This window comes from Kwoniella mangroviensis (genome assembly GCF_000507465.2).
Source record: "Kwoniella mangroviensis CBS 8507 chromosome 1 map unlocalized Ctg01, whole genome shotgun sequence".
Classification (NCBI taxonomy): domain Eukaryota; kingdom Fungi; phylum Basidiomycota; class Tremellomycetes; order Tremellales; family Cryptococcaceae; genus Kwoniella; species Kwoniella mangrovensis.
This window is the reverse complement of record NW_027062533.1, coordinates 392026-403067: the sequence shown is the minus strand read 5'-3', so window position 1 is coordinate 403067 and position 11042 is coordinate 392026. Positions and strand designations below refer to the sequence as shown.

General features: G+C 44.1%; 4 protein-coding genes across 4 annotated transcripts; 2 read left to right on the top strand and 2 right to left on the bottom strand.

Annotated features, from left to right (window-relative positions):
* Positions 1-139: 139 nt before the first annotated feature.
* Positions 140-916, top strand: I203_100139 (uncharacterized protein; the record flags this gene model as incomplete). The annotated part of the gene is made up of 3 exons (XM_019151135.1): positions 140-463; positions 549-629; positions 707-916. 3 exons carry the CDS (start codon positions 140-142, stop codon positions 914-916), a joined length of 615 nt encoding a protein of 204 aa, XP_018999460.1.
* Positions 917-1180: 264 nt separating this feature from the next.
* On the bottom strand, positions 1181-4656 carry I203_100138 (uncharacterized protein; the record flags this gene model as incomplete). The annotated part of the gene is made up of 16 exons (XM_019151136.2): positions 1181-1215; positions 1301-1388; positions 1455-1684; positions 1741-1822; positions 1896-2007; positions 2093-2359; positions 2423-2554; positions 2606-2664; positions 2735-2770; positions 2834-3169; positions 3251-3359; positions 3430-3878; positions 3955-4216; positions 4275-4417; positions 4482-4516; positions 4584-4656. 16 exons carry the CDS (start codon positions 4654-4656, stop codon positions 1181-1183), a joined length of 2448 nt encoding a protein of 815 aa, XP_018999461.2.
* Positions 4657-5068: 412 nt separating this feature from the next.
* I203_100137 (uncharacterized protein) lies at positions 5069-7235 on the top strand (the record flags this gene model as incomplete). The annotated part of the gene is made up of 8 exons (XM_019151137.1): positions 5069-5195; positions 5263-5367; positions 5435-5625; positions 5728-5967; positions 6027-6365; positions 6481-6580; positions 6675-7046; positions 7141-7235. The coding sequence occupies 8 exons, from the start codon at positions 5069-5071 to the stop codon at positions 7233-7235; spliced, it is 1569 nt and encodes a 522-aa protein (XP_018999462.1).
* Positions 7236-7572: 337 nt separating this feature from the next.
* Positions 7573-10788, bottom strand: I203_100136 (glutamate-tRNA ligase; the record flags this gene model as incomplete). Its single annotated transcript, XM_019151138.1, has 12 exons — positions 7573-7804; positions 7969-8366; positions 8425-8747; positions 8814-8920; positions 8979-9146; positions 9220-9428; positions 9503-9661; positions 9720-9847; positions 9947-10162; positions 10284-10345; positions 10408-10505; positions 10603-10788. The coding sequence occupies 12 exons, from the start codon at positions 10786-10788 to the stop codon at positions 7573-7575; spliced, it is 2286 nt and encodes a 761-aa protein (XP_018999463.1).
* Between the last annotated feature and the right edge of the window lie 254 nt (positions 10789-11042).

Genomic DNA, 11042 nt, shown 5'->3' with positions numbered 1-11042 from the left:
TGATATTCGGTGATCGTCCTCACTAAAGATTTGTTGACATCCATCCTTGAACCTTCTTCTTGACCCCACCTCTATATATTCTTACACTGACCTCAGTCATCAACACATCGATCAAGGAAGTACTAAGCATTCTACCAATATGCTGCTAGACGGCCCATCATGCCTCCCAGTCATGGAACCTATCAACCTATACTCCTTCTACCCCTATCCAATTTCACCTAGATCTCACGTTCATTCGACTCTCTTTCCTACTTCAGATCCAAGTTCGAGCTCAAGCTCACAGCAGCATTCCACTTCCAAAGGCACCAAAGAAGTCGAGAAGCAGACAGCTCGAGATCAAGTGCAAAAATCGATGAGACGAGCTGAAAGACGCGCTCTGATGGGGAGACGACCCACGGGTGTAGGATTGAGTAGGGATGATGATGAGGTTATGAACGAGGAGGATATGTTGGATCATGAGCAGGTGGGGGATGGATTTCTCACATATCAACTCCATTCTCTCGTTTAGATTGGTTGAGCTAAATTGCCGGTCTCGGTATGACATACAGCACGATATCAACATGTTTGGTCACCGTTTCTTATTACCTTTTGGACGTAGGCTGACCCAGATGGAGATGGACGCTGCACCGGTGAGTAGACCCTGTCGCTCAATTATTCATCGAACATATCCACACGGTGTATCACTGAATATGGCCCGCTGTCAAAGTCACCATCACCGTCCGAGCACGACCACGAAAGACGTCAAGAAGATCATACGATGGGGTCACCAATGATGGAGCCTCATATTCAGGGCGAACAAGATGACGAGGATGAGGAAGATGGTGGTCAAGTAGATTTGGATGCTAGTATAGAAGATCTAGATAATAGTGAGATGGTAGATGAAGGTGAAGAGGAGGGAAGTATGGAAGAGGAGTAAGAGTGAATGTAGCAATCAGTGTATCCTCGCAATTGACAGATTGACCAATGGACCACAAAGCATCGTTCATGAAGACGAGCGGAGCAACGAGCGAGGTAACGTTTTGCATATATCATTAATGACTATGTATTGTATTAGATAGATTACTCAAGATGAACTTATGATGATAGAAGACAAGTATGTACAGTTTCGATGCAGGGTATAGTATATATGTATACGTTCGGTATCCTCCTATCATAAGCCCAAAGCAGGAAGCTCATTTCATCACTTTGCAAATACGAAATCAACACTCTTAGGAGCTGAGAATGATATGACAGGGGTATGATGAGTCAGTCAATGGGAAATATCGTAGCTGTTGACCGAATGTTTAGGTAGATCACTCACCAGGTCCAAAAGTGATCTTCTCAGGTATTTCGACACCGTCACCAGTAATATCCAACAACCTGACTTTCAACGCTAATTCAGCCAATATCTACTCAAGTAAAATCAATTGTCAGCTGATGTCTCCATTTCCGTTACTATTCATGCGCTCGCTCACATGAATGTAATCAGCCGATTCTTTACTGGCCATCCCACTTTCACCTCTCAACACTCTAATACCATCCGTCCATTCTGCCAATTGAGCAGCATGAATCGCATCAAGATCTAAGAAACTCGCATCGCCTTCACCTATTATCGAGAATGATAGCTTTGATACCAAGTTGGGCGATCTCGAGTTGACTGCGCAGCCTGTCTGAGGTCGAACAGAGGTGATAGACGAAATTTCGACTGAGAGTCAAGGATTAATAGGTGTATCATCCCGTTTCCACTAGATCCGGACTCACTTCGTTCTCTCAACGATTCAAATGATGGATTATCGATTCTTTGGGAGAACTCATCCCATGCTATCACACGTCGATTCGGTGACTGCGCTCAGTGTTGTCAGTGACTCCCTCTAGCATCCATCGGACTGAAGTCGAGTGTGTTTATGTAAACTCACCAAACGCAAGAATCGTAATGGTTTTTGTGCATTTGGTCTGACACTTGACATCACACCTGGTACGATGACCTGAGCAGAGTTGAACCAACCGCCTTGCAGCATACATCCGATTCTGTGAAAGAAGAGGGCGTCCCCGTCAGCGATCGTAACATTCATATGGATTCAAGACATAGGATGAAGACTGAGATGAAACATACCTCTGCTCCGACAGGACCTCATAACCTTCCCTACCCAGCTTATCCCTCAACTCCCTGACAGACAACCTAGACATCATGCCATCTTCCTTCTCGAGCAATTCCATCTGTCTATCCCTTATCGTCCTATACTCAGTAGCTAGGAAGTCCTGTTCCAAATTCAACCAAGTTTTGTTCCCTTCGTCAGAAAGGGACAAGCGAATTTGTGATCTGACAAGAAATGAGACTTTAGGGAAATCTGGTACTTGAGAAGCTGATTCTGACCACATTCTACATAAAATTGCTTAGCCAGATCATCTTGCAATTTCAGGACTAGCAGAGACAGAATCTTACCTCAGAAAAAAGCGTAATACCAGTTGATGTAATTTCGAGAAATTCAACAGGAATAATTGAAAATTCGATGGGGAGTGATGGCCTGCCTGAGATAATTTATAATGCTCGCATAATATCTTGACGCACTCATGACTAATTGCACACATCAACAATGGCGTACGTATTCAGTATAAAGCTACTTACCTTGCTTTACCAATTGGACAACGTCTTTCAGGGGTTTTAGCTTGTTGTTCCATGACGAGCTATATTCATTCCATTAGCTCCTATTATCGTTTACAACACAGAACAAATGGTGCTCTTCGATTAACTCACATTGTGGAAGCTTTCTTCATGGGTAGCGAAATAGTGCTATGCGAGAACCATGACAATATCAGCTTTCTGTTCTAGATACTGAGGTATGGCATGACTCACCAAACACTCCAATCCTAATTCACCTACATCCCTGAACATCTCCATCTCCATCATAAACCCAGCTTCGTCCTCTCCATCAAGACATAACCCAATCTTCTGCCATCCAGCTGCAGTCCTCGCCATACCTGTCTTCCTGTGTCCATTCGAGGTCGCTAGATCTTGCTCTTGTGCTAGACGACCATATTCCCATGACTCGCGTAACATCTTTTCCTGATGGGGGTTTGTTCCAGGTCGCACAGGTCTCAGTCGAGTGTTCTGTAAGATCACACCATAGCGAGCTTGGAAATTGAGTATTTGAGGTTCCACGACGTTATTTTGGGAGGTTGGCATGAGTCGCTATCATCATATATCGTCGATATATCAGCCCAAAGAATTTCACGACGTTATGATAAAACGATATGCCATTCGCGACCTTACCGATATATATCGTCGTACGCTGAGATGTTCTAAGATGGCTACTAATTCTGGATACTGTTTCGAATTTTCTTGATGTCCTGATCGAAGGCACGAGTTGATCAATCCCAAGCTGCATGATAGGTCAAACTCGTTCATCAGCTCATGGAGTGCAACACTATAGTCACGAGAGCTTGGCACACCTCTGAGCGACCAATTCCAGATCACCAGTACCTTCCAGCCTCTTCACCACAACCTTGAAGAATAGCTCTACACCGTTGAACCCGTGATTCCCTTCATTGTCAGGTACAAGGCGTTTGATCCTACTATATATCCTATCAAACCCATATCCATCACTATTACCGTTACCGTTCCCATTGGACTGCTCTTTGGCCTTTCCTTTACGATCTTTCTTAGTTTGTCCGTAAGGCGTGGAAGGTAATTTCATTCCTGGTATATTGTTATTATTCCCATTTGAGGATAATTGAGGAGAGGAAATGACCAATTTACGTATGATAGCTGTACTTGGTCGAAGGATATTAGGTTGAGTTGCAGTAATGACGATATTGAGTATCCTGTCAATGAAGGTATCGGATAAATCGCCCCAACCTGATTCGAATTCTAATATACCTCGAATACCTTGTAGAGCGTACTAAACACGGATCAGACGTTCAGTGAACTAGTAACCCCGCGTCCGAAAGATGATAGTTTGTGGACATATGACTCACAGCTAGACTATTTCCTGTCAAACCACCTTCACTTCTCTCCAAAAACTTGACCAACATCCTCATTCCTCCCTTCAACATGAACTCCACTGCGAAATCTTCCTCTTTGATATATTTTTGTAGATTGAATAAAGCCAATTTGAGTGGTATGGCGTCTGCTGAACTCGGCACGTCGACCGTGCTGTCTCCTAGAGATATTCGGCGAATGGATGATTTTAGAGAGGTTAACACTACTAATGCTTCTGTTGCTGGCGAAGGTACTAGCCTATAACGGCATGCTCCAGTCAGTCCAAGAAGTACGAGAAGAGAGGGGTAAGACTTACTTCAATACGTCGTGATTGTACACTTTACCAGGTAGGTTATTCTGAGTCACCAGATTATCCGCTTCGTCTCGTAAACAAAGTGTGATGTGATGTTCCTTCGTGCCGAAAGAGGTAGACATGATCTCAACGATGTAAGCTACACGCTATCATCCCATCAGTAGCTCGTCAGCTCAATTGCCTGGTGAGACTGCAAGCAGACAAACGTACAGCTTCTGGGTCGATACGAGCTGGTATTCTTCGGCCTATTAGGTGGGCATATATGAGAGGTCATACCTATTAGGGCGTGGTAGAGCCTATGGACCAACTCACCTTTATAGGTTACCATATTGGTTGGGATAGCCCCTCGCCTGGTGACAGGTGTAGGAGCCGGTGGTTGTGACATTCTGACGATCGCTTCTTGTACGTCAAGTCCCGTCAAGCTGCTACAGAGTACTTTTGCTTCCCTTCCACTGTTATGCGTTCCTCTTCGGTCAAGATGTAGTCGATATGAAGGGGATGACGAAGGAAACGGAGGTGAGAAGTAATGTCGTCCTTATCTTGACGACCGTTATAATTCATTCAACCTCCATAGCGAAGTTCAGGCACGAAACGAAACGATGCGATAACATGACATTGACATTGACATTGACTGCTACCTTCACTCTTCCTTCTTCCTTCCTCATTCCTACCTCCCAATCATACATCAATACACCTAGAAGACTCACCGACAAGACCCTGGTCCACTTCCATAGACAAATCACAGAATCGAATCAGCGTAGACCAACTTGCGGCAGATCCTCATTGGTATATGGTACATGGCCACCAGACCAGTCCCACTCGAACCCATGGGTCCAGACTTGCACGAACGCAGACCTCCTCATGAGGATCATTACGATGACTCGAGTGTAGATGAGGAGGATGATGTAGATGACTTCATAGCAGGTGAGCTACCATCTCCTCGCAGATCTGTACAGAAGCGGTAGCTCATATGGCGCGATATCTCGTATAGCCAACGAAGGTCACAGTGGAAAGGGCAAAGCGCGCAGCTCATCCTCTAAACATGCTAGGAAGAGGTTATTCGCAGCATTCATGATATTCGGCTTACTGAATAATGGTGAGCATCTTTCAGCTTCAGCTGAGTACGCTTTCAGATTCTGTTCGCTGAGCTGTTTCTGGTCTAGTCCTCTACGTGATCATCCTTTCAGCTGCACTTGATCTTGTATCCTCTGCAACACCGAAGGGGATAGTAGCCTTATTCAACATATTTCCAGCACTTTTGACCAAAGTAGTCTGGCCGTTGGTGTCAAATGGGAAGATTAGGTATACGAGAAGAGTAGGGGTGTGTACCTGCGTGAGCTGGTTGGGGATCATGGTGAGTTGCGCTTTGCAGACGATCGCATTCAATATGACTCTTTTGATTATGAATTCCTGATTAACGATAGAAAGCTGATCATATTTCGACGACCTGATATAGACTATAGCATTCTCAAACTCTCTTGCACCACGATTACTGGGCATATCAATGGCCTCTCTTTCCTCAGGTCTAGGAGAGCTCACTTTCCTCCAAATGACTACAACGCTACCTACCCGATCAACATCTAAGACCGCTCTGGGTGCGTGGTCAAGTGGGACTGGGTTTGCGGGTATCGCAGGCGCAGGGATATGGTGGTTACTCCGTGGATTGGGTGTAAGAAGTGGCCTGGGATTATCCAGTGTGAGCTAATTCAATTCTGATTCCCAAAGGATACATAGCTGACCAATATCGAATTTCAGATATTGCCTCTCTTTTTCCCTATCACGTATAAATTCCTCTTACCTTCCCACCAAGAACTCGGCTCCATGTCATCAGATAGAAACTTGGGTGAATATCAACCTATATCAAACAATGATGATACTGTCCCGCCATCAATATATATCACTCCGCCTTCTCAGGATCCTATTCCTCAATTGGCCACTTCGATAGAAGCTGAAGATAATTCAAAACCTAGTTTACAAACTCGTCATAAGATACATCTTAGTACAAAAGAGAAATTGGATCTGCTCAAACCTTTGGTACTGAGATATATGGTTCCGCTCTGTGCGGTTTATGTAGAGGAATATGTGATTAACTCTGTGAGTGCACATCTATCATCTCATTCACGATAGCCCATGTCAGCCATCACAGCGGGACATCTGAATCATGATCATTGAACACTGATCACCAACGTTGTTCATCGACTACTTGTAGGGTGTTGCACCAACCTTGGTATTTCCTTTACCTACTTCCGGAATTTGGTCTAAATTATTCAAATCGCCAAGAGACTATTATCCATTCTGGTCTTTGACTTGTGAGTATATGATCGATCCCTCCTTTGTCTCTCCATGTCGTAGCGCATCTATAAACTGATGAATAATCTTCATGTATGTTATGCATACTTCCAGACCAAACATTCGTTTTCCTCTCTCGTTCATCCCTATCCCTCTCCCTCCCTCCCATCCCCCTTACCCTCCTACCTCTACCATCCATCATCCAATTCCTAGTCCTCTCATCGCTTTACCTCCAAGCCAAACATTTTATATTCTCCCCACCTTCTTATACTCCACCGAATGTCCCTCCTACGGAAGGGGTAGATAGATCAATCAGTATAGTCTTCTTGTTAATCTGCATAGAGGGTTTATGCGGTGGTTTAGCTTATGTCAATACGTTTTATCACGTTGCTCGTGAGGGTGAGGATGAGGATGATGAGAATAACGAGAAGAGTGGGATGCAGAGGGAGTTTAGGATTGGTGCGGTAGGAGCGGCAGATTCGACTGGTATGTCATTTCAACCCAATCCATTCCATCCCAATTAGCTATAAGATTTAGAGTCAACTACGATAGATGAGCTGATATTCTGTGTGGTCAAAAGGTATTCTATTCGCTTCGTTAATCTCTATGCCGTTAGAATTGAGTTTATGCAATTCTCAGATCGAACAGGGCAGAACGATGTGTAGGGATTTGTAGGTGTAGAATCATATCAGCGGGTCAAATATATACAGAGTAGAAAGGAAAGTAATGCAAGTATATGTTGTACCATATGAACCATGTATACTAGATTATCAAATCCATGCATATCATACCTAAATTGTGTTTCTGCGATAACTTAAATCAAGTGCATTTCCGTTTCTCTATTTAGTTATCATAGACAGGTTCGACCTTGAACATGTTAACTCCCGTAGCAACAGCGGGAACTTCGTCCTTTCCACTATAACCAGTACGTCAACATCAGTATCCAAACCCGTTCCTTGTCACTGTACAACAAACCTCTGGGCCATGACAGCGGAATAATGAGAATGACTCACTAGATCTTATCAGATTCAAACATCCCAGTCTTGACAGGAATTTTGAATCCACTTGATCCATTTGAAAGCAAGATCTTAGTATCATCTTTACTTTCACCAATAGTAGTAGCGGCGGCGGGAGCAGCAGTCGTTGTGGGACCTGGTTTACCCCATGATCCTTTAGACGCCCCAGCTACTTTTGGTTTCTCAACTGCTGGAGTAGCTTTGAGGGAGATCGTTTGGAGTCGGCCGCTACAGAGTAAGACGGATTGTCAACACGATAGATGAATAAGACACGTTCACTCCCTCAACAGGTGGGATGATGCCATGTATATTTTGGATTGAATCGATCTCGTTGCACAGCATCATTGTTTCTGATGGGTTGCGAGGGCGGTATGAAATCCACCTTGACTTACTCAGGAATGAAACCGAATTCCAATCTTCCTTCTGAATCTTTCGTACCTTGACAGATATAATAACCCTTTCTCTCAAACTGGATGATATCCCATTTCTTCAAACTGGCAACTTCGGGAGAAGCAAGAGCCTTAGTTCTGTATTCAGTCTTGGGGTTAATGACATCTTCAAGATTATCATTCTCTTCTAATTTCTTCTTCGTAATCAAGTAATCATATTCGATCAAAGTGACAGGTACGAGCTGATTGGAAGATGATGGAGCGGACAGCCAATGGATCTTCTTTGAAGTCTTCTTGAAATCTCCTTCGAGGTGTAAAGTGAATTCTAATGATTCTACTTCGCCTGAAGTGGATGTCTTCTTGTTGGATACGAAGACATTCCCCCAATCCATCGCTGTGATCTACAGCCAGCCAAACTATATCAGCTATTGGCGGATCCTAAAAAGTCAGCTGACTCACCTCTTCATTATCACCAAAGGAAACTGCGTCCTCTTGCTCGATCAAGAGCTTATCAGAGTATACGACCTTCTTGTTACCGATTTCAGGGTTCTTCTTGTGTAAAGGTTTCTCTTCAACCTTCTCGCCACCTTCCAAACCTTTGATTGAAACTGGAACGGCCTTGTCCTCCGCGATAGCCCAGTATCGAGGTGCAATGGGATCAATCACTTTCTTGTTTACTGTCCAAATACCATCCCATTCCAATGAGAGTTGAGCTTGAGAGGCACCCTGACCTAAGATGTAGTTCTTGAGACCTTGGACAGTCATACCTCTTGATCGAATACCTGTTACATGGTATGTCAGCCATTGTTCATCGATCTCTGGATGATTCGGCACAATCAGCTGCTCACCTCTTACGGTAGGAAATCTAGGATCATCCCAACCGCCGACAACACCTTTCTCGACCAGGTATTTCAGCTTTCGTTTAGACAAAACAGTGTATACGAAATCGACTCGACTATCAGACTTTTATAAGTTGGCCCTATACTTGATAAAAAGGGATTAGCAACACTGACCTGAAGTCGAAGATTTCGATCTTGGGGAAACCAAGTTTCTCCAAGAACCATTGATATTGTTCATGTCTTGCGTAATACTCGTTGGCTCTGAGGGCGTGGGTGACACCGTCGAGGTGATCAATTATAGGACAAGCGAGATCATACATGGGGTAAGCCTTGTATTGGGTACTATTGAAGTAGAACAGTTAAGTCAGCGGCGACTGGCAATCGCGTCTGTCTTGACGCGGATATTTGCACCTACCCAGTAATGTGATGAGATCCTTCAACGTATCTGTAAACGACGGGATCTCTCATCGAACCGTTCTTGTGTTGGTAGTCAATCTTAGCTCTCAAAGACCATTTTTTACCCTCATCCGAACCAGAGAGCATTTTCTTGAATCTCGCAAGATTTTCTTCGATAGAGGCATCTCGATTCTTCGATGGGATCTCAGCTCGTCGTTGCTCTTTGACCTGTTCGCAAAAAAAAAAAAAAACATCCATTAGCTTAGCCCTTGCTTGTAGATAAGACAGAATCGGCAGCTAACAGTTTCACCATCAGTATCATCCATAAAGGCATCACCTTGTCTGATGAGTTGTTCAGTGAACTGTTGAATTTTATCGAAATGATCAGAAGTGTGAACGACCTTGTCGAAACCGATTTCAATCATCTCTAGATCCTGTTTGATAGCATCCTCGAATTCACCCTTTAAGTCACAGCATAAGCTTGATACCATAAAGAAAATCTGCATTGACCTAGCTTACCTCCTCTTTAAGTGGGTTAGTATCATCGAATCGAAGGATGAATTTTCCTTGGTACTGATCTGCCAAGAATCTATTGAGGATGGCAGCTTTCAAATGACCGATATGAAGGAATCCCGATGGTTCAGGGGCTATAATCATGATATCAACAATATTAGCGTCATGTCCATTGTATGTACTCCAAGTACAGATGTCAAAAAACGATGTAGAGTGACTTCGGAGTGACATACCAAATCGTACAACAACCTTTCCTTTAACAGCGTTGGGTAGAACTACATCGACAGTCTCTAACCTCTTGGTCTTCTTGCCTTTGTCCATCTCAGATCTAGCTTGTTGGAATGTTTTGAGAGCATTTTGGGGGACAGAGAGGGTCTCAACGTGGTTGAACCATCGTGCCAAATGGGGTCTTCCGGGTTTCTTGATGGATCCAATAGCAGATGTATTTCCTAATTCAAGTCGACGTCGAGACAATGATATTCAGTTACACTGAGACATACACATCATGGATAAAAGGGTTGCTTCATACGATGGGTACATATCTTGTTGTAGACGACATGAACAACTTACCTCGGATGGTACCCCATATGATAGCATCTCCAAAACCGAACTTGGATCCAGCAAAGTATGTTCTAGTGGATCATAGACGAATGTCAGCTCACTCAGTATGGCAAATCAGCACATTCCAGCTTACCTATATGCGAGATAATCATCCAAAGCATCTAGGACGCCGGATACTTCCTGGAAAGTACTGTTGGCAGCGAGGAGTGTGGGAAGGGGAGGGAGAGGAATCTACACGTTAAAGAACAGGGTATCAGTGGGTCCTCCTTCATGTCTCATAATGACATCAGAGGGGAGTGATTATGCTTCATATGCAGGTCTTGCTCACCTCTTTCCCATCTATGCCTTTCTCTAACTCCTTTCTGACCTCCTCAGCACCTTTGATCTCACCGTAAGTCGCTTGACCGGTCTCTCCAGATTCGGTATCCCACCCTACGGGAATACCCTGGATCAGAGCCAATGCAATGAGCACGAAGGGAGGTGTTTGAACGAGGGGGATCACTACTGATGGCATATTGTTAGATGTTATATGCTTTTTAGGAATAAGGAGAAAATAAGAGAAGAGAGGAGGTTGAATGACGAACTTTTTTGGACCAAAAGAATGAGTCTGTTCGACTTTTACCTCCACCTCTGGACAGCATGCAGGGATGTGGCAGTAACGACAAAGCTGATACTCCCAACCCCCAACACCCAGTATCAGGATGGGGTAGGTAGTGGGATGGGTATCCAGATCCCTCTATCCGAAGATGACATATGCATACATGATCC